Below are 27800 nucleotides of genomic sequence, written 5' to 3'. Positions count from 1 at the left end.
AGTGTAGAGCTCAACTTTCAGAAACTCAACACACCTGTGTACTCAACACCCAGATCAAGAAAGTCCCTGGGACCCCAGAGGCCACCATCATGCTCCATTCAGTTGCTCCTCTGCCCATTCATACAAGTGGGAATCATATTATGTGCTCTTTTGTGTCTCATTTTGATCAGCGGTGTGTGAGTCCCTCTGTGATGCTGCATGTACCTGCAGGCCTGCCTTGTTGTGCATGTCTTTGGGAATTGCTTTTTAGCAGTTCAGCTCAAATCACTTTTTAAACTGAGGTATAAGTGACACATACATTAGTTTCAGGTGTACGACATAGTGATTCCACATTTGTATACACTGCAGAATGGTCACCACGGTAAGTCTAATTAGCATCATCACAAAGTTAATGGTATGTTATTGACTATATTCCCCATGCTGTGCATTGCCACCCCTGTGACTTATTTTATAAATGGATTTCATCACTACCACCATCCACAGCCCCTCTGCCCCTTGGCAATCATGCACGGTTCTCTCTCTGAGTCTGAGTTTGGTTTTGTTTCTTAGATTCCACATAGAAGTGAAATCACAGCTCAAAACATTTTAAGCAGATTTGACCAATAACAGCAAAGAAGAAAAGGCTGACCCTTGTAGGGACAGACTAAAGGTTGGGATGAGTGCCTACAAGTCCTCCTCCTCTAAAGGCAGACAACGCTGAAACTCAGACTTCCTTCCCTCCAACATACTACATAATGGGCTAAAGAGAACGTTCAGTTATCTGCTCCAGTGATAGCTTCATCCCAGCCATTTATCTGTGGGGACCCACACAGACTGCCTGGAGGTGATACGAAGATGAGTATATGCATCTGAGACTTAATAAATGCAAAAAAGCTTTTTCAGAGCTTCCCTCATCTGACCAAAGACAGAAACTTCCGAGAGCGAGGCTATAATCCATGCCTTCTCCCAAGAAAATGCTTGCAGCTGCATAAACATTATCACAAACCTTATCTCCCACTTGCTTCCCTTTCCCTAGAACTCCATTGTCTTTCCTAAAGAAATATTTGATTTTCTTATACAAGCTCTCTTTTCCCCACCCTTTCTCTTATTAAGTTCAGTTATAAACCCCACCTCTAATTATGAGGGGCCACTTTTGTGCACTTCACGTGCTTGTGAATAAGCTTTTTTCCCATTAATCTGTCTCTTGTCAGTTGATTCACAGACTTCCTAAGCCCTGAACCTAAATTGGTAGAGGAAACCAGCTTTCTTCCCAACAATCCACTGAAGAGCACTAGGATCCATCACTTGGAATGCCCCTTATCCCCCTACACAGTCAGTGACCGATTAGGACAACTGTTCCAGGTAAAGTATGATCTTTAAATCCGATTTCAGAGCACCCAAGGGACCCACGGGCCAAGGGCCTGGTGAAAACCCACGAGGTCCAGTGCGAAGCTGAGTGTTCATCAGTGTTTGCGGCGATGAATTTTCTTTTCTGTAAAGCAGTTACCTTGGACGTAAGACCCAGCCTTAGCAATCAGAGCCTGTCCTGCACATCACTAAATGGCTTTAGTGTCTAGCAAGGGGGCTGCCTCACAACTACTACTCCAGACCTTGCAGAGGCCTGCTGACTTTTACCCCTGGAAAAAACAGGCTGCTCATCACAAAGGCACCATTCAGTAACCCATGTCCCTCCACTCCAAAAATTAAGATGTCAGAACCTTTTTGTCAGGGGACAAATGTGGGGTTCAAGTCCAACCAGTATTCTGAAAATAGGATTCCATTTGTTGTCTAGTGCACAATATATGCTTTGCTTTATTGCACCTCCCGGCTACTTAAAGACTGAAGGTTTCTGGCAACCCTGTGTCATGCATTTATTTTCCCAACTGCATTTGCTCACTTTGTGTCTCTGTATCAGATTTCGGTAATTATTCCAATATTACAAAGTTTTTCATTATTACTGTATTTGTTATGGCAGTCTGTGATCAATGATCTTTGATGTTACTACTGTAATTCTTTTGGGGCTCTGCAAACCATGCCCATATAAAACGTGGAACTTAATTGATAAATGTGTGTTCAGACTGCGGTGCTGAACCATTCCCGTCTCTCCTCCTCAGGCCTCCCTATTCCCTGAGGCACAACACTGAAATTACGGGGTGCTTAGGTGAAGTCGCACATATCTCACTTTAAATCAAAAGCTAGAAATGCTTATGCTTAGTGAGGAAGGCACATTGTGAGCTGAGATGGGCCGAACTGTTGCCAAACAAACAGCACAGTCATGAATTAGTTCGAAGGCAGAGTTCCTGGAGGAAATTAAAAGTGCTACTCCAGTGAACACATGAATAATGAGGAAGTGAAACAGCTTTGTTGCTGATGTGGAGAATGTAAGAGTGGTCTGGAGAGATGATCAAACCAGCCACAACTTTCTCTTATGCCAAAGCCTAATCCAGAGCAAGGAGGTCTTAAGAGAGAGGTAGGAAACCGCAGAAGGAAATCAGAAGCTAGCAGAGGTTGGTTCATGAGGTTTGAGCAAAGAAGCTACCTCTACAGCATAAAAGTGCAAGGTGAAGCAGCAAGGGCTGATATAGAAGCTGCAGCAAGTTATCCAGAAGATCTAGCTAAGAGAATTGACGAAGGTGGCTACACTAAACGGCAGGTTTTTCAATGCAGATGAAACAGCCTTATGTTGGAAGATGATGTCTCCTAGGACTTCCCTAGCAGGAGAGAGAAGTCAGTGCCTGGCTTTAAAGCGTCAAAAGATGGGCCCTCTTGTTAGGGTCTAATGTAGCTGGTGACTTTCAGTTGAAGCCAATGCATTGACCATTCTGAAAATCCTAGGGCCCTTAAGGACTATGCTAAATCTACTCTGCCATGCTCTATAAATGGAACAACAAAGTCTGGGTGACAGCACATCTGCTTACAACATGGTTTCCTGAATATTTTGAGCCCACTGTTGAGACCTTTTGCTCAGAAAAAAGGCTCCTTTCAAAATATTATCACTGCTCACTGACAGTGTACCTGGGCACCCAAGAGCTCTGGTGGAGATGGACAATGTTATTTTCATGCCTGCTAACACAACATCCCTGCATTCTGCAGCCCTTGGATCAAAGGAGTCATTTCAACCTTCAAGTCTTATTATTTAAGAAATATACCTCATAAGGCGATAGCTGCCATAGAGAGCGATTCCTTTGTGGATCTGTGCAAAGTAAACCGAAACCCTTCTGGAAAGGATTCACCATCCTAGATGTCATTAAGAACATTTGTGATTAATAGGGAGAAGTCAAGTGTCATTACAGGAGTTTGGAAGAAGTTCCGCGCGGGCTGCCGGGGAAGCTGTGCCCACGTTGGCAGCGCCCCGGGCCACGCAGGCCGGGAACGGCCCGCGCTGTCCTTCGGGCGTGGTGGGCCGGCGCGCCGGGTTAACTTACCTGCAGGACTGCGGCGAGTGAACCGCCTTGAGGCCGCGCGCAAGGGCTCCCTGTGGGGCGGGCGGGGTACCCGCCGCAGGAGGGGGTGCAGCGCAGGATACCGCGATGGGAGCAGGCCTGTGCGGGAGCGTGTGCGACACCGCGCACCCTGGGCCGGGCCGAGGCATTCCGTGGCCGCCCGCGGCCGACCCTCGTTCCTCCGCGGGGCCGAGCTCCCCGCGAGGCGGCGGGGGGGCTGGAACCCGCCTCCCGAGGGGCCCGAGCGCGGCGTGCGCGGGTCCCGCCCTCCTCCGGGCGCCTCAGGTGACGGGCCGCGCGGCCTCGGGGCGCCCACGCCGGCGCGCGCTGTGCGGACGCTCGGGAGTCACCCACACCTGCGCCAGGCCCACCCCACGCCCTGCAGTCAGTCTCTGGGGGCACAACCCCGGCACCTGCATTTTGTGACCTTTTATATAGGATTAAAGTTAGTGCCCACGAGAGAGCTTCTAGCATACCCAGAAATTGATAGGAAATTATAAAAAGACCCATTTTGGGGAGGGATCTGCAAGAGCTTTGTGAAAAAAAACGAAACGAAAGGGGGCGTACTTACGTTTTTACTGACTTTTCTTGATTTTGATTTTGAAAATGGATTTCATGGGGCAAGTGCTGGCGTAAGAAACCAACTGCACCTCCAAAAACCTTGCCGTGAATACACATTCACATTGTGCCAACAATCAAGCACCTTCTTGTTTCACATACTCTACTGCTTTCTTAAAAATATGAGTGTTGTGTCAGAGAGGTGAATTTTGTGCACTTAAACCTGCTGAGAAGGAATTTGATCACCCCCCCAAAAAGCTAATCAAGCAAATTTAATGTGTAAATGTTCCCAGATGCAATCCATATACTCCAAGCTATTCCTTAGCAAATGCAAAGGATGACAAGTGTCAGTACTTCATACAACTAGATTTAATAAGTTGTTATTACAGAAAAAAAAATGAAGTTCAAACTACAAAGTTTAAGCAGTTGTAAGCAATAGCTGCATTGAGCTCCATGGGTAGTCACAGTACTGCAGTTCCATACAAGCAATATTAGTCCAAGCCTCAAAGGCGGAAGCTGAGTAAGGGTTACTAGCAAAAACAATCTAAGAGAACAGTAATAAAAGATACAATACATTTAAAATTAGTTGTTAGTTGAAAAACAAATACAGAGATCTTAGCTGTGAACACTCTAAAAGTTATGTCCATTATTTGACAGCAAAAATACAAATACCTAATACTTTATACCCCAACAGAACTATATCCAGAAAAGAAAAAGCAGAAGTAATCCTGTATTAGCACCCAAGTTTTCTACTTGTTGCAGTTAACTTCATAGTCACACAAATTTAAACATCCCCAAATCGCATATCCACTTCTTGATCCATTTTGGGGTATAAAGTCAACAACATTAATTATAAAATACTCTGTGGTAAAATGGAACACTATTGCAGCTGAGATAGAGATGTTTGGTTATTATTAAAAAAATAAAACAAAATGTTAGGTGACATACCACAGAAACGTGAAAAAGCAGCAATCCATACAAATAAGCCAGTTTTAACAAAAAGATACTTTTTTCACTAATCTGTGACTAATCTTTCACTCAAACCTTGCAAGTAGAGATGTCACAATACTCAAATATTTAGGTAGGAGCTTTACCCAGTTAAATGCCATTTTGTTGCTAATATAATAGATAAAATGAAAACTAGCAGTTATTTGCTAATTGCATAAATGTAGTACATTCTGCATTAGCCCATGCCTCACTAACAAGCTATAAAACACAAGATATAGGCAGAAATCTAAGCATAATCTTTATACCACTAAGCAAGAATTTTCCAATTTCTTTTCTTCTGTTCCTAATCACTTATTTGTAGTTAATGTAAAATTCCAACCAGTAGTACCCAATTTGAGTTAAAATTTTACATCACAACTTGATCTAATCTATATGTTATTTACAAAACTGAATACACAGAGCATACCCAAAAGCCAACTCCGGACACACGTTTCTCTGAGTAACTCACCACCTCTCTGCCGTAGCGACGGAACCAGAAGAGGCCATCAAGGACTAGAAACACACCATCTATCTAGAGCAAGTCATTGGATGTTCTGTTTACACAACACCAGTTTTGCAGTTGTATGGTTTTGTAAAAACTTCAGGTGCCGTTACAATGACATGCTGCCTTGGCAGCACAGCTTCAAGGTGAGGTGGATGTGGAACAGCAAGAGGGCAGACAGACCATGCGTGGAACAGCCACATGTATTGCTACAACACGGGACAAACAAGGGCCACCATACGGAGAGCAGGCGGGGTGGGGTCGGGGTGGAGGAGGATGAAGGCTGAGCCTGTCCATCTACAGCGGTACCGCCGAGGGGCTCCCTCAGAACACCCCGAGGCCAACGGGGTAACTCAGGTGAGACACCACGATCCCATCTATGCACAGAAGGTGTCTTCTCAGCAACCGCCTTTTACTTGCAGACGTCACCACTGCAGATGCACAGCAAAGATTTGGCCTGGGCAAAAGGCACTGTCTCCACGTGGCCAGCAGCTGGTGGCAGATTCTCTCTCCCTCTCTCTCCACATGCGCATACACACACACGTGCACACACACACAATGAAGTTAGAGGAGAAAAGCAATGAATCCTTCTGTTGACTTGGCCAGGCTGTCAACCTGGTGGCACTTTCAGTAGGCTGACTTCCTGGTCAGGGCCACAGACCTGGCTGCACCTGGTGTTGTGTAAATCCACTGTGACATCCCTAGAGAACCGTACTGTGACATCCCTAGTCTTACACTAAACCACTGTAATAAAGGAAAAGGCTTGTCAAAATCTCACATGTTCTGCTCATTCTGTCATTTTATTACCCAATTGTCCATTACATTTCTCAATCACTTTACATAACCAACCATTTTCATCGTTGTCACACTATTGTAAACCACATCAGCAAGTTAATACATAAAGCTTTGCATTTCAAAAAACTAGACACTTTAGTAACAATATTACAAAGGTTTTAGCTTCAAAAATAACTGAAAATGAAAAAAATAAACTTTTAAAGAATTAGCATCATAAAATTAATTTATTCCAAGTAAAAATACAAAATAATATTATGACATTGACCAGATATGAAAGTCCCTCCCAGAAACAACTCTATTAATGATTGAGAAAGCACTCCTTAAAGAAAATACGAAATAAAATGAAAAATATGTAAATATGTTTAATTTTTTCTTAGCAAAAAATCTTTCTAAAAATAACAATGAAAATTTGTCTCAGTACAAAGGCTACATTACTATTGAAAAAATACCAGCATGAAGAAAAGGTACATATTTGACAGTAGAAAAATGATTTCAGTGAATCACAATGTCTAAAGTTTGCAATGAAAATAAATCTGCAATAAAGATTTATGCCTTTTTTCTTTTCTTTTTTTTTCTATTTTTTATACAAACAGTACAAACAGTATTGCACATAACAACAAATAGTCGAGGTTAGGTTATAGCCTTCAAAAAATCGACTAGTTCAAGTGTCACGTCAAGGAAAGGCCACAACAGGACCTGTGATACCCAGGGGCTTCCCAGTCAAGTTGCAGGTCAGAACACCTCTGTGTTTTAAAAAATAATTTTTTTTGAAGGACCCTCTCTTTTAATATAACATTAACAACTTGGGAGCACATTTATTTACAAAACAAAAGGGAACATGTTATAATTTAATAAACTAAAAAAGTTCTCTTTAAAAAAATACAAACAGAAGAACTCTTTCACAATCCTGGTCAGTCGTGCACAATCAACGCTTGATTATAAATATACAAATTAAGGGAAATAGTTTCCACCATCTATTCACAACTTTCAGCACCAAATGGAGTTTAGTTTTTGTAACCTATTCTTCATGACAATGGTTTCTCACCTTCACTTTAGCTTTATGCTGTACAATCTTCCAGCTTTATTTTTGTTTTGTCTCAGTGTTATTTTAGTACATGAAAGAGGGGTGCTTCTTCAAAAGGTTTTGCTTCTTTCACATAATTAGGTAGATTTCTGTAGGTTAGATATGATCTTTAATATTATAGTTATAAAGCTCTAACTTCTTCATTTTCAAAAAACACAAATAAGCATGAAAAAAATAAAGTTACCCATCTGTTAAATCATTTTTCTGGCAGAATTAAATTAATATATATTTTTCTGAATAAACTTACTTAGAAAATATCATTTTCTTTCCTATATTTCAAAATTGAGGTATTGCAAAAGATCATGTCAGTCAGAAAGCATGCCTTTTTCCTTAAAAACAAACAAACAAAATATCTTCGGCCAACTTTTGAAAACTGTCTAGAATACAAAAAGTAGTAGTGCATAACAAAACCCCTCACACAGATGAAAAAAAACCACAAACATAGAAAACAAACAAACAAACAGAAAACCACAGCTGGGCTGGAAAAGAGCAATTGTTACCAAAAAGCCCAGAGGTAACCTCAAAAGGGGAGAATTCTAATAAGCATTTTTAATCCAGTAAAAAACTATTTTTGTTTTTCCTTTTTGAAAACAAACTATAGTCTAAGAGCTGGTAACTGCAACTGAACATTGGAGAAATGGAACAAAACAAAACAAAAGCAAGCAGTATTAAGACAGCAGAAGGACATCACAGCACATAAAACACAGTGACTTAAATCTGTTCTGCAGCATCACATCCAGTCAGATTGTCCCCAGAATTCCAAAACATAGGAAAATTAAGAAAAAAAGATTTACATGGTCTCACAATCACTGTGTGTTTATATATTATTATCTGCAGCCCAAGAGTGAATGCTAAGAAGATGTCCGGTAGTACTACTAGTTCTATTCAAGCTTTACAGGACAGATTCGCAGATTAAGTAGTTCATTTCTCACTCAGACAACCAACCCTGCCCAGGCTGTCTTATTTGGTACAGACATTTCTTTAGCATCACCATCACGCAACTTTCTTAAAATGTGCCTAGTTTGTCAATCTGACAACTTATCTCTATATACTGTATATATTCCTAGTGTCTGTAAGCTAAGATGAGCTCTTTGGTTTTCTGGACAAGGTCTGAAGCTATGTAAATGGTGCAAGCACTAGGAGATTGTAACTAAGAGCTCATGTGTTAGTTAATAATATACCAGTTATGAACTGTCAAGTTCGTTAATGTCTGACACAGAGGCTTTAAACAGTTAAGTTTGATCACAGTTAGACATAATCACTTTACTATATAAAATAAATTGCACAATATATAACAGAGCACCGCAAAGTACTTCATCTACCATCCACAAATTTGCTTTAAGAATATCCTACACCTAGGTTTTTATATTGGTTGTAATATAAGTCATTCTGTTATGGGCTCTTCCTAATTTCAGAAGCATTCCATTTATTGAGGCATGCCTTCCTCAGATCAATTACCAATTCTTTGAATGAAAAAAAGTCTTTTTTTTTTAGGAAAAAAATTAGTATTTTATAGCTTATATAGATTCTTAATTTGTGCATTGTGGGAAGGTTTTATACTAGACACTGGATATAAAATTTATTGCATGCAGCAACCTGATTAAGTAAACATGCAGTCAGAAATAGTGACCTACCATTGAAGCTTTCTGAAGTCTGTTCTGATCTCCTTTCAGCAGCTGATTCTATCCCTAAATCACGAAAGTGTGTTTGTTGGGTGTTTTTTAAATTGATACCTTAGCCTGAATAGAGTATTATGGTATTAATAATACCATTTTAATAGCAGCAAAAGCTATTGCAGCATAATTTACATAACACTAAAATATCTAACCAAAATCCTCAGCAAAACAAAAATCAAACATGAAGGAAAAATAAAGATTCAGCTTATGAGGTATCCTTACATGTCAAAATAGGAAATAAGGGCTTATTTTCATTAAGGGCTATCCTTACTCTACATGACCCCAGCTAATGATTGCTGAATTGTTGTGAAGTTTTCACTACATCTGCCACCTACACACGAGTATTACCTTTGGTAATCTTCTCCTAGGGGCAACTCTCTTAAGTTTCTGAAAATAAGTGCATGCTCCAGTTCAAAAACAATCAGAACAACAGCAACACAACAACAAACAAAAAGTCAAAGACATCAACCTGATGGCTGCTGATGAGAATGGCAGTGTACGAGTGACAGGTCAGGTGTAAGAAATTAAGGTACCAAGCAGACAAAGGTGTGAATGAATCAAAGTGCAAATCAGTACCATTATACACTCTGCAATTCTGCATTATACTGGACACTGAGTTCAGTAATATGACTGTAAATAATAGTAATAATAAAAAGACCCATTTCTTCTTTAAAAATCGAGAATGAATGCACAGATTTCCAGAACACTGTAAGCCCTGAGGCAGTGCCCTCTCTTTTCCCTCCGTGTTATCTACTCCAGTACTTGTGGCTGGGTCAGCCCGGACTCAGCTCCAGCGGAACGGGACATGACGAGGGCGGTCGCCTCCCTCCTTCACCAGCGGTTTGTGGAACTCCCGCCCGGCGCGGGAGTGTATGCTTGCCCAGCAGTATTCGCAGTAATACTGCAGACAGGTGACATTGGCACAGAAGAATGGAGCAAACTTGCCACCACAGCGTGTGCCCTGGCACTCATCACACATCTGATCATCCAGCACATATGGCTTCACTTCCACCTTGGACCAAAGAGGAAAGAGGAAAAAAGGTTAGCAAAGCTCCCTAATTTTTCTTCCTTGTGAGAGTTTACAGTATGGTTTCATAATATGTCTCAGTCAGACACTGCTTTGAACTCCGTGGGTATCGGATGGGAGCTGAGGGTATGGACTCTGGGATCCACTCCTTCATTTACCAGTTGTGTGACTGTAGCCAAATTCTTAACCTCTCTGTGCATCTGTAAAGTGGGCATAAATTGTACACATACGTATTTGTATATCTGTAAGATGGGTACAATAGTGCCTATACCTCAAAGGCTGCTGGGAAGGTTCAGAGAGGCAGCACTTATAAAAGATGTGAGCTGAATCCTGAAGGCCAGGTAGCACCTGGCTACGTGGACAAGGAAGAACACACAGGGCACGGAGCCAGCCAGGACAAAGCCCAGCAACAGACAAAGGCAGGTTGCATCCTTGGGGAATGGCTCGGCGGGAGGTGGCCGGAGGGCAGGAGTCACATTGGGCTGCCCAGGCAGACTGAGGGGCAGGGCTACTGTGAGGCTCTGACTTCCATGTTTTACTGGCAAGTCTTTCAAAAAACTAACATCCTGGTGTGCATACGGTGGGCTGGAGGGAAAGGGGGGACTAATGAGATGTTAAGAGGCTCTTATAACTGAGGCTGTTCCATATTTTGGATTTTATTGCCTTAATCCCCTCCAAAACTGGAAGTTTCAATAGAGAACTTTCCGTAACAGCCCTTCGGGGGGGGGCATTTTATAATCTAAATGAAGCAACACTGTATTATGTGAAAACCAAAAGCAAGGAAGAACAAAAGTTACCCCAGTTTCCCCCGATCCTCATCCTAGAACCTCAGATAAGGAACATCATTAATGTTTTCATCTCTCATGTTGGGACTTAGCAGGAAGGTGGCAGGTCTGTGATCAGGCCCCTTCCCCAGAGGACCTCCAGAGCCTTTCCGCAGAGCAGCAGCCCCTGTCGCAGAGGGGCCAAGGCTCCGTGGCTTCCTGATGTGCGCTCGCTGCCTGACGAGGCGGGCTGCCTCTGGGCGTGGCCAGCGGGCCAGTAGGGCACCGGGCAGAGCAAAGCAGACTGGGCAGCAGGGTGGGCAGCAGGGGGCAAGCAGGGAAGGTGGGGGCTGCCTGGGATGAGACACTCCACCTTCCTGGTGCTCCTTCCCTTCTGAAGGCCCCTTTGCTGGCTTCCTCTGGCCTTGTGCCTCTAGGTATGAGCTCTAGTCAGGTCCACTGGCTAGTCAGATATTTCTACCTGGAAGAGCTACCTGAGAAGACCTGTACCAACTCTTGGTTACCGAGGGGGGAAATGGCTCCATTCTAGCTCTAGTTCCCTTCCTCCTGTTTCCCCCTCTTCAGCCTGACAATTAGTGAATGGGCTTCAAAAAATCTCTCACATTCATCTTTGCATCATAATTAAAACTGTAGTGGCTTGGGGTCATCTGCCTGGGTTTAAATCTAGGCCGCGTCAGTAGCTGTGCAACCTTAGGCAACTTTCTCAGCCACTCTGAGCCTTGGTTTCCTCATCTGTACACTGGAGGAAAAGAAGAGCCCATATTTTACCAGGCTCCTACGAGGATTAAATGAGATAAATCACATAAAACACGCAGCAGTGCCCAGCCCATCATAAGAACTAAGCTTCATGCTCATTCCTGCTGCTTCTCCTCTAGACCAGGCCATCACAACTTACACTTGAACCTGGATGTGTTCAGTATCAACAGCCTCTGCACTGGCCACCAAGCTCCAGGTCTTCCCTGCTTCAATTCTATGTACATGCTGACATTTCAATAATCTACTTTCACAGTGTTCCTCTCCTGGTCAAACGCCATTCAGATTCTCCCTACCTGGAGGACTCAGCCCTGCTGCCTTAGCATAATGGGGTCCTCCCTGTCTGTCCCCTATGACTCAATATGAGCCAGCAGCCGTCACAGTTTGCCCCAATCTCTCTCCCAACTAGTCCCCGACTCAAACTCTTATTTTTCTTGTACTTCCTTTCTGCCTTAAATGCTCTCCCTAAATGCTCTGTCTACACAACAATTACATGAACCCAGAGGGGCCCAGTCCTTCTTCTTTCTTAACATAAACTTAACAACCTTGAAGTGATTAATTTGGTGGCATTTAATATGTTCACAGTGTTGTACAAGCACCACTTGTATCTAGTTCCAGAACATTTTCATCCCTCCAAAAGGAAACCCTGGATCCGCTAAGCAGTTACCCGCCTCTTCCCTCCCTTTCCTGGCCCTGGCAACAGCCAGTCTGCTTTCTGTCTCTATGGATTTACCTATTCTAGATGTTTTAAATAAATAGAATCACATAATATGTGACCTTTTTTGTTTGGCTTCTTTCACTTACCACAGTATTTTAAGGTTTATCCATGCTGTAGCGTGCAGCAGTACTTCACTCCTTTTAATGACTGACTGACATCCCACTACATGTGTGTCTGCATATGCGTTTTATTTGTCCGTTCACTGAAGGACATTTGGGTTGTTTCTACCTTTTGGCTATTGTGAATAATGCTGCTGTGAGTTTGTGTACATACATTTGTTTGAATACCTGTTTTCAATTCTTTTGAGTATATACCTAGGAGTAGAATTGTTGGGGCATATAACAATTCTATGTTTAACTTACTGAGAAACTGCCAAACTGTTTTCCACAGTAGCCATACGACTCTACATTCCCACCAGCAATGAACCAGGGTTTTAATTTCTCTACATACTAACCAACATTTGTTGTTTTCCATTTTTGTGACTATAGCCAACCTAGTAGGTGTGAAGAGTTACCCTGCAGTTTTGCATTTCCCTACTGATCAACAACACTGAGCATCTTTTCTTGTGCTTATTGGCCATTTGGGCATCTTCTTTGGAGAAAGGTCTATTCAAGTTCTGTGTCTATTTTTTAACTGGATTGTCTTTCTGTTGCTGAGTTCTTTATATGTACTAGATATTAGCTTTTATCAAATGTATGATTTGCAAATGTTTTCCATGTTGTCAGTAGCATTTCAGTTTTGTGATACACAAAAGTTTTTAATTTTGATGAAGCCAATTTACGTCATTTTTTCTTTTGTTGCTCGTCCTTTTGCTATCATATCTAAGAATCCACTGCTTAGTCCAAGGTCCTGAAGATTCACCCTTATCTTTTCTTTTAAGAATTTTATGGTTTTAGCACCTATATTAGGTTGATCAATCTTGAGCTGATTTTGTATATAGTGTGAGGCAGGGGTCCAACTTCATTCTTGTATGTGTGGATATCCAGGGACCCCAGGCAGCACTTAAGGAGACTGTTCTTTACCCACTGAATGGTCTTGGCAACCTTTTCAAAAGTCAATTATAGACCCAAGTTTCCTTTTGGAAAAAGGAAGAGCCCTACTCCTTCCTCCTCTGGATTTAATACTCCCTGTTGCTCCTCTGATATTTCCTAGCCCGTAGCCCTAGTTTGGTCAGCATCTCACCTTTGCTTTAAGTAAGCTGAGGACAGAGCCCTGCAGCAGGACAGGACAACAGCAGGTCTGGGGAAGAAGGTGGTCTATTGAGGTTGTGGACTCCGGGGGGAGGGGAGCTAGAGGCTTATGAGAGTGTATCTAACCTGGCCTGACTCCCTGCATCTGAAGGCCAAGAAGGAGCCAGATGAGGGAATGAGTCCCCTCTACTGGGGCTGGAGGACTAGTGGTGGAGGCTGAGCCTGCGGGAGGTGGCAGCAGCCTGCCCTTCTACCTCCAGTCCACGAGCTAAGTATTGTTTTGCTTCTACCACCAGGGAGACACTTAGGGTGCTCCAGCAGCCCCTGATCTGAGCCCCCATAAGCCTAGAAAAGGAGAACCAACAGTCAGAGAGAGGATTCCTGTGAACAAATAGAATTCACACTCAGCAGAAAAAAGCTGCTGGAGTAGAAAGACACTAGCTATTCATTATACACGCAAATATGAAAAGAGCACTTAAGGAGATTCAAGTCTAGCACAAAGGAGACTTTCTGGGAAGTTTTTTTAAAACAAATCACATTTGTTAGGTATAAAATGGTTTTATGGTTATGTGGGGTTCCCCCCTCCTTTTTATTAAGAGCTTAAATTAATTTTTTAAGTTGAGGGTTTAAAGTCATAAAAAAGTAACGATTTTAAAGTGAGCAATTCAGGGGCATTTAATACATTCACAGTGTTGTGCAACCATCACGTCTGTGTAGTTCCAAAACATTTTCATCACCGTAAAAGGAAACACTGTACTCCCGGTTTTGTTTTTTAAAGAACTTTTTAAAGATACATACTGAATTATTTAACTTAATTATTTCAGGATGAAATTATATGATGCCTGGGATCTGGTTCAAAATAACCTGGGGTGAAGGTGGCAAAGCGGATAGAGGTATAGATGAAACAAGATTAGTCATCAGTTGATTATTACTGAAACTGGATGATAGAAAATCTGTATGTTGACAATTGTAATTGGATGATGGAATTCACTGCACTATTCTCTATAAATTTTTATGTATTCAAACTTTATTGTTATAAAGTCAAAAAATCTAAGCTGTGACTTTTTGGTTAAGTTACCAAGATGAACTGAAGAAAGGATAGTCACTGTTGAGATCCAGTAGAGTGGCCTAGAAGATCAAATGGTAGGAACATTTCAAAGCTCTGGAAAAAAATAATTTTTGAAAAATAAAGAGTGAGAGGAAAGACAAACTTTAGAATAGATCCAGGAGAACCTAACAATGATTTACAAAAGTTCCAGAAGAAGAAAAAGAAATGAAGAAAAGTAAAAGCTCACAAGAGTTCTGACACTGCAGGCCCAGTCTGGACCGGTAAGAAAAAACATGGCATCAAACATATGCTTGTAAAATCACTAATTAACACTTCTAAACCCTAAAGGTAAAGAGAAAATGTCGCAGGCTTCCAAATGAAAAGAGCTAGTTACTATTGCCTACATAGGAAAGAGAGAAACAAATGGGCATCAGACTTCTAATCTGTAACACTGGAAGTCAAAATACCAAGAAATATTGTTATTTATTAAGGCTAACAAAAAAAGATATGATCCAGAAATCCTGTATTCATTCAATCAAGATATCACTTTCTCCGTCAAGTAGACTTGTAAGAAAACTAATAGCTTTGTGCTATTCTAGCAATAAATACAGAGGAAATATATTCTATTCACAACTGTAACAAAATTTATAAATTACTCAGAATGAACCAAATTAGACATATAGGACATATATAAAGACAAAGGACATATATGAAGAAAGATTAAATGTGAAAAATAAAATGATCTTAAAAAAAAACCCAGCTAGGTCTATAGCTACAAATTAAGGGCAAGGTGGACCTTCTTAGTAAGAACTAGAAACATAGAAGCTTCAGAAGGAAATAAATATATTAGACTGTGTAAAATAAAATGTTTAAATGGCAAAAGATATTATGAGAAAAGTCCATAAGCAAATGATGTTTTTAGAAAAAAGTTGCCAGATTATTATTTATAACATATAAACAACTCTTAAAAACTGGCAAGAAACAGATATACAACAGAGTTGAAAAATGGGTAGGGGATAATTCACATAAGAATTCACAGACAATCCACATAAAAAGATATTCACATTTATTAGTCAGGATAAAGAAAATTAATTTCATTTTATTCTCATCAGATTGGCAAACAATTAAAAGAGGTGATAGCTACTTATCTTTTGTAGATAGAAAAGTGAATGCAACATTTAAAAAATCAAACTAGCAAATTCTTAAAATTAAAAATACAAGTATATTTTGACCCAATAATCCCACTGTTGTTTGTTGTCAATGCTATAATCTCAATACTTGGGAAATAGAGTCACCAGATGTGAGGACACATGTAAAGTGTGTTAACTGCAGAACTGCCCTGAGTAACAAAACACTAGAAACAAAGTAAATATCCACTTACCCACTGAATAAAATATAATGTATCTACCCTGTGGAATATCATGCAGCCAGGAACGGAATTGAATTAATGCTCCACCAGTTGATTTGAAAGGATTGCCACAACTCTGGGGATACTAAGGTCAAGTGGAATGATGTTTATAAACACCTACTGAAAACTGTAAAATACTGAGCAAACTACTGGAAGGTCAGGTAATACATTCATGCTGATAATTGAAAATGCAATGTGAATAAGACCACACCCTCCCTCTCTTCAGGCTTCCAGCTGAGCTTGGCAATAACATTTCCTTACTAGCTGACAGGTTTTGAGGAATCTAGTCAACACAGTAGTTCAAGCAGCTATGTCATGAAGCTCCATCATGACCACCTCTAGGCCAGAGGCACATGATTCCTTATTTAATCAGTTTCCTTAGGGAATAATGAATTCCTCATAAGTCACTTTACCAGAGAGCAGATATTTCTCCTTTTTGGTGATAAAACATCTTGAATTTTGATGCTTTTTGATAGAAGCCTTCCTAAAATGTACTATTTACTCTGTTCCCCTCTAAAGCAAGGGATGTTAGGAATGACCTTTATAGTAGTGCCAGGTAATACAGTGCAGTGGACAGTTTTCCCTCTTTCTGTCACCCCCTTCTAAATCTGTCTGCTTTCACTTTTATTAATACCTTTCAACAACCCTTTATAAGTTTACAACTTCCAATGATTTTCAGTTGGATTGAAAAGCTAGACAACCAAGCTTGCTAAGACTTACATACTAAATGCCAGTCAAAAAGACTCCGAATAAAGCCGAAAAAGTAAAGGATGTGGCTTTTGGATTGCTAGTGTGCCCGCCAAGGCCCTTCCTGACTGCTCCCAGAGGGCTGCCTTCCAGGCATGTGAGTGGTGCTATTACTGCAAAGTTGCTTCGGCCACCTGTATGCAAGGTGTTTATCAAGAGTACAGGCTTCTCCACAAGATAAGACATATTTATGACTCAAAATGACCCACAAACACAGATGTGCAAGTTAGCTACACAACTTCTCAAAAGGCAATAGTCAAGCAGTATCACTGACAATTTGAATCAATAAAGAGAAGTAGCCGCATGAAGGGCATTGGTAGTTAAGTAGTCCTATACTAAAGAAGGGTGACTGATTATTCTGGCTCAGATTGATTCACTGATTTGATACTATTTATGGAGTGACTACTCCTTATAAGCCACCATATTAAAAACTGAAATACAATGGAAAGCAAGAAGCAAAACAGTTCTTCCATCAAATACTTTATAGTCTAACTAAGAAGTTTCTGAAAGGCATTCCCAAACCATTTGGAGTTTTCACCATATCCTTATGCTATCTGTACTAATATATGATGTTTTACTTGGCTAGACAGATTCTCTTTTTCCCAATACACACATACATAACTATTAAAATAGAAACGAGTTCTCTGTTAGCCACTGAAATCACCTGGAGTATCATTAAGCTCTGACACTTTGGAGCCACCAACCTAGTGGGATCATATTCTGATCTACACTACCATTAAGGTCCAAATACTAGAGCCCTGCACACAGCCAGTCATGTCACCAAACGAACCCTTTGCTTCCAAGGGATTTACAGGCACAGGAGAAGAAAATTTCCTTCACAGAGACACTTGAATTCATACCACACACCTACTGGAGATGGCCATGCCCAAGGATGTTGAAGAATATGTTAACTTACTGAGAACTCATAACCATTAAGGATAGGAGGACTGTTGTGTAATCCTGGATAAGTGGCTATAAGTTGGATAAAGGGAATAATATATTTGGAATGACAGTGGCAAAGACAAAGCCATACTTTAACAAATTGTTCTTAATGCTGACATTGCTTTGCGTCTAACAAGCTAGAGGAAATATTTCTGTCTGCAGTCATTTTGATATCAGTCTATAAAATGACCTCCCAAAGTAAATAAAGCTACGACTAAACAGCTCTTATGGCAGAGAGGAGATTCCTAGGGAGCCATGAACTATTTGCAGGTCCAGAACTGCCTCTCCTTGGACCTGAAAGGTTGTAGTAATGAGAAGGAAGGCATTAGTCAAGGTCACGCTCAGTTTGAATTATGTACTCAAGGTCAAACAACCAAATTAGGTTGTCCCTGGTCTGTCAGATTCCAGCTTTCCAAGGCAGATAAAGCATGCTTACATGTGGCTTGAGTAGAAGCAAAGATTTTAGATAACAGAGTCAGAGTAGACAAACTGGAGAAAGAGGCCAACCAAAGAGGCATAATTTAATAGGGAGAAGTATGAAGACTTGCCCAGAAGTCAGGTAGGCCACTTCTTATCATCTGGAGCAACATGCTTTGGAAAAAAAACATTGTATTTGGTGTGCTCAAAGCTTTTAAACATTATGTGCTCCTAATCTTCTTGGCATATGTCACAATTACATCTATCCAGACATAAAACCACAGTTATCTCATTAACATTAGCACCAAACACGGGGTCTTTGCGGATGCTAATGCAGGCCCTCCACCAGCAGGCAATACTAAGAATGATTAAACATAAATTTTTAGTTTTTCAACTGACTATGAGTTGGAATCCTGCTGTTAAGAAAGCAGATGACAGATGCCTAGGAAATAAAAGCAGCAATGTGAAAATCACTTTTCCCTAGCAACAAAGTTAGCTACAACCTCCCAGATACAGCAAACTTGAAGTTATTAATTTTAGAAACAATCTGGGATAGATTAAAAAAAACATAGGGGAAAGTTTGTATTTTATCTTCTTCTTACCTTTCAAAGGATAGGACTTACCATTTTTCACACTTTCAAGTGCTAGGAGGGGAAGTTTTTTTTTTTTTACTTTTTTATTAAGGTATTATTGATATACACTCTTATGAAGGTTTCACATGAAAAAACAATGTGTTTACTACATTTACCCATATTATCAAGTCCCCACCCATACCCCAATGCAGTCACTGTCCATCAGTGTAGCAAGATGCCACAGATCCACCATGTGCCTTCTCTGTGCTACACTGTTCTCCCTGTGATACCCCACACCATGTGTACTAAACATAATACCCCTCAGTCCCCTTCTCCCACCCTCCCCACCCGCCCTCCCACACCCCTCCCCTTTGGTAACCACTAGTTCATTCTTGGAGTCTCTGAGTCTGCTGCCATTTTGTTCCTTCAGTTTTGCTTCATTGTTATACTCCACAAATGAAGGAAATCATTGGGCACTTGTCTCTCTCTACCTGGCATAGTTCACTGAGCATAATACCCTCTAGCTCCATCCATGTTGTTGCAAATGGTAGGATTTGTTTTCTTCTTATGGCTGAATAGTATTCCATTGTGTATATGTACCACGTCTTCTTTATCCATTCATCTACTGATGGACACTTAGGTTGTTTCCATATCTTGGCTATTATAAAAAGTACAGCGATAAACACAGGGGTGCATATGTCCTTTTGAATCCGAGAAGTTGTATTCTTTGGGTAAATTCCAGGGGAAGAAAATTTTTAAATCACTTTGTGCCTTTCCCACAGTTCAGAATATGCTTATGTGTGCTTTTGTTGACACTTTTGCCATGTATTTACAGAGCACAGACAGATGTGTGAGGGCTCTGTTTTGTCCTGAGGTAACTTTTCATGAAACAAAGAAGAGCCAGCTAGCTGCCAGTATCCTGAATAATCCATACATTGACCCTCTAGTTTGGTTCCCTTCCATGCTGCTTGGGAATGACGGGGTTGGAGGGAAGGATATAAATCAGATGCAAACCAAGTTCTAGTAGCAGAAGAGTGGATCATGTGGAGAACAAAGGTAAGAAAATCATTAAAAAATCTCTGAAGTGCTTATTGCCCTGGCTCTATCTATTCACCAGCTATACACAATCTTGCAGGCCTCAGCTTCCCCTACCCTGTGAGAGGCTTGGACCAGTTCTTCCAAGTCAGAGTAAACACTCACCAACAAATTGCTAATTGGCTGATACTTAACTGACTTGTGGGGTTCAAGAACCAGAATGTCCTACTGAGATACCTACTTAGAAAAACAGTGATGGTCTTTTTCTTATTAGTAATGTCAAAAACTTCTGTATTCAAATATGAGCAGGAAAGAACATTTAATCATTCTAAAGAGCTTTTATATTAAAATTATCACAATTCCAAGGGAGAAGACATAAAAAGAGAGACCAGGACAGGAGAGATCAGGTGTCAAGACCAGGAAGGTGAGACAAAACAAAAAAGTTCCACACCTTCAGAGGAGTATCTTTCTTTAAATGACCAAACTCCATTTAAAACAACTCTTTCTAGTCAAAGGTACAGAGTTTCAAAATAAGCCAGGTAGGATTAGTTCAGAAGATATTTGAAATCACTTCTGGGTGTTGCTTCCTCTCAAAGAATCAAATCAAACAGAGCAATAGCTACAGCTAGGAAGCTTTCAGCCAGATCAGGCAGGGGCCAGTAACAGCAGTGAAATAAAAGGCGGGCTGTGGGAGTCCCAGACTAAGGCTAGAAGCACAAAAAGTCTGGGAACAGGTCAACAAAACCTTACCTTTTTTTTGCTATTAAGTCATCTTATACATTCCAGCTGTGGCCAGGGACAAAGTGTAGTGTCATCAGCACTTCTGTTAGTATGGTTACTGGGTCATATTAATCTTCCTACAGGCTAAAAATATAAAGCCTTTGATAGTCTGTAGCTAAAATTTCTAGCGAAGAGAGAAAAACAGATGAAATATGTGAAGTACTTGAGGTGCTTGCAAAGAACAGTGCAATGAATAACATCTCTTTAAATCAAAAATGGGTTATTCTAAAGAGTATACTATTCAAAGCACACATTATGTGCTATGGCTTAGCTATCACAATGTTCCTTAAATGTAAGTATCAGGAAACCCCAAATTAGCTAACAAAAGTAGGTCTCTCCAGTCCTTTGCATTAAACTAAAATAGAGTCAAGGGAGCATTGTCAATGGTATAGTGATTCCAAAACTATTTTCTCTTCTTACATAGAGACTGGTATATTAGAAACCCACAGTAGATAATCTCAAGTAATCAAAAGACAAATAACTATAAACACTAAGTGACTATCAACCACACCTTCAATCCCCACCTTCCATGAATATTCAGCTGCTGTTTCCCTGTCCCACCTCAAGCCTAGGTAGATAGAAAATATATGTCCAGCAATCCCCACTTATGACATTTATTCCAAAGAATTGAAATCAGGATCTCAAAGAGATACATACATATAAGATCACATTCACTGCAGCATTATTCACAATAGCCAAGGTGTGGAAGCAACCCAAGTGTCCATCAACAAATGAACTGATAAATAAAATGTGGTATATACATAAAATAGAATATTATCCAGCCTTAAAAAAAGAGGGAAGTCCTGTCACATATGCCAGCATGGATGAACCTTAAAGACTCTGTGCTCAGTGAAGTCAGTCAGTCACAGAAGGACAAATACTACAAGAATCCACTTATGGTTTAAGGTAGTTTTGCTGTTAGCATCTTTGCTGCAACAAGCATTTTTATCACAAGCATTTAGATACATAACTAAATTGGCTGTAAGGCAATGTTACCATAAAAGGTAAATCATGAAAATGGAAGAGGGATACTCATTGAAAAGGACATGGCAATACTGCACAAATAGCTGGTTTTATTTTGTGGGTGGTTCTAAGCACTTGTCTTCCAGTCTTTTATTCATACTATTATACTTTTTTTTTGCTTGTTAATTTGTCAGCATTGCATTTTTCTTTTATTACTAAAATTTCTTCCTTCATTAAGAGAGGTATCAGTTTTCAAACCCTAGGATGCATATTTGTGATTGAGCTTTGTATGGCTTTGTGAAAGCCTTTTACACTGTTGTTTGTTCCTGGCATGCTGTCCCAAGTCTGCTGATTGATAGATGTTCCAAAGTTCTATGGGAAATGTGGGTTCAAAACTCTGTGCCACAGTATAGACTGTTAGAAGGGCTAAGATTTATGTAATGTAAAAATGGGAGTACTATGTCGATGGAAAAAAACAAACTGACAACCAGTTGATTAAACCAAGCTGTCAAACCAAATTGTTGACCAGTTTATTTTTCATCTTTCACACATTGGCCTTATGGCCAATTTTATGTGGCAAAAACGTCTGTAGTAAAAATGTTCACAGTAAAGATGTCTACAGCAAAGATACAGCAAAAATACTGAACACATCCATCTATATGAGGTATCTAAAGTAGTCAAACTCATGGAAGGCAGAAAGAATGGTGGTGTGGATGCTAGGGGTAGGGGAAACGGGGGAGTTGCTGCTCAAAGGGTACAAAGTTTCAGTTATGAAAGATGAAAAGGTGCTAGATATCTGCTGTGCAACTATATCTGCTGAGATCTACTGTACTGGTAGTTAACAACTGTACTGTATACTTAAAAATTGTTAAGAGGGTATATCTCTTTTATTTTTACTGCAATAATTAAAAAAAGGAAGAAAATATGATGGGTGGGACACACTTGGAAAAAAGGGGCTGAGGAAGAGAAAAACAATCAATTACTTATTAAACTTCTGAATTTGAACATGAAAGAAAAAGGCTGAAAACATGATTTTCTTAATTGGGTTCCCTAGTACATTATTCCCAAGAGACAGTGCCTTTTAAGAGTTCCATGATCAAAAAAATTTGTGAAAAATTGCATATTGTCTCCTTCTCAGAGCTTCACAATGAAGATTAGTATATAAAAGATTCTAAGAAGTCCTAGAATAAACCGGCCTATTTAACTTTCTTTAAAAAGGCATTTCCACACTCATTTGAGTCAGAAAAAGGTTTTTTTTTTGTAAAACAGATACTAAAATCCAAAAGAGCTCATGTTTTATGGAGAACAATTTAGGAAATGGTAGTTTGGGGGAACTAATTTTACGGATATATTCCTGGACAGGGCAGACCTGCTCTACTGCGAGCTGCTCCTCCTGTTTCAAAACTCAAATGATCAATCAACTTTACCCCTATCTTGTTTGAAATATTTAACTTCTTTTATCATGTGAAATTCTACTTAGACTGCCTAATAAGAATCTTCTAAAAGAGCTCAAATATTAGTCATTCATAATTTCATGTAAATCAATATGTTATCAGGGCCACTGAATAGTGACAGAGAGATCTATAGTTTTCAAAAGCACTCTCATTAACATACATACATAAACATCCTTCCTTAAAGTTATATAGTAAGTGATATAAATCCCAGATTGGCTGATCCTACTCTATGGGCTAACGAGGTCTCTATGGGCTAAGTTGGAAGACTATATAGCCAATATCTACTGCATGATACATTTCAAATTGTAAACTTTTGACCTACAAATTTCTGAGACATCATCCCCAAACTGTGCTAACCAATAGTTGTGGGGGGCACCCTCTCAGATTTTATATAGAAATTGTTCATATCAGTTAAATCATTTGTTTTTGTTAGACTAAGGAAGAGTCAACTGATTGTACCCTTACAGTTTTTCTCAGGACCACAGAGAGTAGACAAAAATGTAGAAAAATAGCCATATCAGAGTACCCATTTTCTAATGATCTCATTTTTCACACTATGAAAATCTTTCATATGCAAGTGCCCTACACTTGAGTTATAAGGAAAATTGGATTTAGCAGAGTTTTCCCATTTTAAGTCTTCACTTGGCATCACTTCTAAAAATACCATTGAAACAGACAGAATGAGTACATGTGCCCTCTTCTGCCCTTGTTATACTTAAATACTTTAAACTTCCAGTTTTTCACAGAAACACTATTCAAAGCAAAACTTAATCCTTAACTTCTATTCAATTTCAGGTTCAAAATCTTTCATTATCAGACTAAAGATACTGGTAAAAACACCTCTTTCTGGACTAAAGACAAAAACTTTAATTTTTTAAATGGAAAATTAATTCAGCTGTTTACATCTATAAAAGGCACTTAAGTGTCTTTATATGTGTGTCTTGACTAATATCCAACCAGCATATTGGGAGATTGGCACCTATGTTGACTTTTGTTTTTTCACCTTTATACTAAAGATCCTCAGTGGAACTGAGTAGGCACTTTAAAAGGAAAAAAAAGAGAGAAAGAGAGTCAACAATTAGCCCTGTCACAGGAGTAGGCGACAGCACAATTTAAATAGGCCAGGTTCAGCAATAATACAAATCAACATCTGTACAGCTTAATAACTTTCCAAAGCACTTCTTCATCTGTCATTGTTTCTGTGCAATGAACAGTAAGACAGTTTATATATTGCCCCTTAAGTCAATAAAATCAAGTCTCTAAAAGGTTAAGTAAATTGCCCACGGTCACACCATGACTGGGAGAGCTCAGAGTGTATACTCCGATCCACCAATTTCCAAGCCAGGACACCTTTTCTCTTGGTTCTTTGCACATGGTTCTCTAGATGGTGAGGACAGGAGTAGGCATGGGGTGTATACCCTCCCTTAGACACTGATAGTCCCACCCCATAAATATCTCATTCTATTAGTGTTCTAGGGAGCTTGTTACCTATGAGAGTGTATCACAGGCCTCATGTATGCCAAGGCAGAAGAAATGCTGAGAACTTTTGTGCTGGGTATCACATAACCTTGATATTGTCAACACAGGGACAAATTACCAATTGTCCAATAACTGGTAAATGTTAGCCATAAGATATGTATAATGTAAGCCTTTAAGAATTTATTTCAAGATGTTACCTCTTCCTTAGAAGTAAAAACTGAGGCACAAATTGCAATTTGTGTCATTTTTTTTCCTCCACCCCTTGTGTCACTTATAATAATGTTCTGTACAATGGGTGATTATGACATTAAAAATGCCAAACATTTCACTAAATGTTATGATCCAGAGGAGCTGCACTGGCTCACACTGAGTTGAAAAATGTTTTACATGAAGACAACATAAACATGAAAATCAAAAGCAAAACTGCAAAAATAATGTGAACAGATCCCAGAAATGGGTTGCTTTAATTTGTCTGATTTCTCTCAGACTGTTCAAGTACAGTTGGACAATATCCATCATATCATAGACAAATTTTCACAAATGCCTAGAGTGCCTAACTGGTTTTCTTGGCTTCACTGGAGATGGCTGGTAATTATAGATTTGCTTTGTTTATGTCACCGTATTCCTATTATGTCAATATGTGTGCGCAAGTTAGTTAGTAGTTTAAAACCTATACATGCTTAAGGTACTCTACAAGAAGATATGTCAAAGAAATAATCAATCCTCCCATGTTTTCTTCCATCTGCTACCTCTATAGCTTTTCTTCCTTCCTAATTACAACCCTTAAATAGAATTCATGCCTCATATCGAATTTACCGAGCATCATAATTCCTCCAGGTGGTAAAGATACCTCAAGACAAGTGCTGGGCATAGAAGCCACAGGGCATAAATCTGCAAAGAAGTAAAAAGCTAACCTTTTCAAACAATATGGCTTCTCTCTCACTTACCAACTTTACATTTCCCTGTATGGCCCCGGAAGATGACTGGTTAGCCAGAGACGGGTAAGATTCCTCAAGGGAGGAACAACCTAAGACAGGCACAGTCGCAGGGGGGCCATCAGGTGAGAAATCGGGGAACAACAGTGGTGAAGCTTAGAACCTCACCCCCCCCTGTTTTGAGAGAAAGTTTCTGCATCCGTGGATGTTTTATTGCCCTTGTCTAGCTCAGATTAGCACATAGTCTACAGGCACACACCTGATCATCTACAATTGCTCTCTTACAACACTAAACTATGTTTTCTACCTTTATCTTGCATCTACCTACCACTTCAGCATTTTATTAAAAATAAAAATAATAATAATAATAAAGGGAGAAATGTGGGATCCACATATAAATCAAGTATAAAAATCAAACGAATATTCATATTTGACCTGATTGTTCATAGTTCATAACGCATGATCAAAACCGAAAGTTTCTGTGATGACTGCCCTTGTACTGTTCACCATGTAAGAAGTTACTCACTATGTAAGAATTCGTTCACCATGTAAGAACTTGTTTGTTATGCTTCAGAAGATTGGAGACTGATGAGAATTAGGCTTGAGATGGATTAATGATTGTGCATTGAGCATTGACCCCCCCTATACAGAATTTTATTGTTGTTAACAACCATTTGATCAATACATATGAGAGATGCCCTCTCAAAAAAACAAAACTGCAAAAATAGCATAGAAAAATTTCAATCTCATTTTGTTAATGTTCAAAATGATTTACAAACACATCAGAAAATCCTGATAACAAACTCCAGATGTGCTTTGCTCTATGCAGAATATGTTCACCTAAAAAGTTATGTGAAATACTGAAACATATATAAAATTCACTGAGGAACCTATAATCTAACTCAGGGGCCTCTAACCTAGAACTGTGAAGAAAGGACTTCCTGGAAGAACGGTTTTGAAGAAACATTAGACCCTGGATAAGCAGTAGGGTCAAGAAGGGAGTCCCATGAGCAGAGGCAGCTCTGTCCTTAATTGACATGTGTCTTTATAGTCTCCAAAACTCTCCCAGATCTTTCTTTGTTGCAAAATAAAGGGGGTTGGACCAGATCATGCCTACGATTAAGTTCAATTTTAGTGCGCTATAAGTGTCAAAGAATGCTTTTTGACATTCTAGAGAGCAAAACCTAAATTTCTTTATTACTCAAGTGAGTGTTCTTAACTAAGTAGAAAAGCTGTGCAAAGTGCCTTCTGATGGACAGTTGGATATGCCAAAGGTTGGAACATAAGGGCTTCCCATCTGGGCTATCTCTCAAACAATCAGCATTCATTCAACAACTCATTCATCTATCCCAAAGTAAGTATTTAATGTATGTCCACTCTGGGTCAAGCACTAAGTATACAGTAGCTAACATGAAAGATACACAGTCATTGCTCTGATGAAATATACAGTCTAACAGCATAGATGGACATTAAACAGAGCATTATTTCATTACAGAAGTATTTAAAGCCACGAAAGAATGGCAGATGGTATTATGACAGTGATCAATGGGGGAGATATAAGCTCCACTGAAAAAAGGATTTCTAAAAATATTACAATTAAGCTGAGACCTGCAGGAAAAGTAGCCAGTAGGCATGCAAAAAGACAGTATGTATAATGACCCTGAAAAATAGAGAAAGAAGCCAGTTGTGCTTGGCTCAAGATGGAGGAAGGGACTACTAAGGCAGAAGGAAATAGTACATGAAGGGTCACATAGACAATGTTAATTAAGGACTTAGAACTTTATCCTAAGGGCAGTGGAATATAATCAAAACATTTAAAGGGGGAGAGGACATGATTTACATTATGATTTTAAAAGATCACTTGGTTTTTATGTAAAGAATAAACTGGAAATAAGCTAAAATTGAATGGGGGAGACCTATGGGAAGCTCCTCTAGATGTCCAAGTGAGAGATGAGAGTGATGCACTCCAGTATCCTCGACAGCCTTCCATGGTTGCTTCAGTCCTTGTTCTCCCACGTATCATCCTAATTTATTCTACACTTTTACCAAGTGCCACCCGCATGCCAAGCACTCTGGGCACAGGCAGCAGAGTCCAGATCACAGCAGCTCTGTAGGGAACCACCACTAGAAGCCCCTTCCCATTGCTACACACACGATGGCAAAAAGGTTTTTGATGGGTGGTTTTATCAGTTCATCCCAATAAGTCACTTATTCTTTGGGGGCCCTAATTACAGCTATAGAAGGGTCATAAGTTTGCCACAACAGCCTGGGCTTCCTTGTTCCTGTGACTTTGAAGAATATAGATTAAATAAGTATGATTCCCTCCCTATAATGAGCTGAGTAGAAGTATACAGGATAAATGCAGTGTCCCCTACCCAAGTTACTATTTCATTGACCCTCTTATTGCTGACTTCAAGGCTGTACTAAAATTGACTATGCTGATGGCTGTAATGTAAATACACTTAAAGCTATTGAATTTTAGACTTTAAAATGGTGATTTGTATGATATAAGAGGATTATATC

The 27800-nt window shown here is 39.8% G+C and overlaps 1 protein-coding gene across 11 annotated transcripts in view; it reads right to left on the bottom strand.

Moving 5' to 3' along the window:
* Positions 1 to 6250: 6250 nt before the first annotated feature.
* Positions 6251 to 27800, bottom strand: part of CPEB3 (cytoplasmic polyadenylation element binding protein 3) — a 191363-nt gene continuing 169813 nt past the window's right edge. For all 11 annotated transcript variants that reach the window (XM_073240696.1, XM_073240694.1, XM_073240699.1 and 8 more), the window contains one exon: positions 6251 to 10036. In XM_073240696.1, coding sequence (XP_073096797.1) covers positions 9809 to 10036 — 228 coding nt within the window. In that variant the 3' untranslated portion in view covers positions 6251 to 9808. The remainder of the gene's footprint in view (positions 10037 to 27800) is intronic.

Source organism: Manis javanica, chromosome 7, assembly GCF_040802235.1.
Source record: "Manis javanica isolate MJ-LG chromosome 7, MJ_LKY, whole genome shotgun sequence".
Classification (NCBI taxonomy): Eukaryota; Metazoa; Chordata; class Mammalia; order Pholidota; family Manidae; genus Manis; species Manis javanica.
Note: the sequence above shows the minus strand (reverse complement) of the source record. Positions and strands in the feature narration are given on the sequence as shown.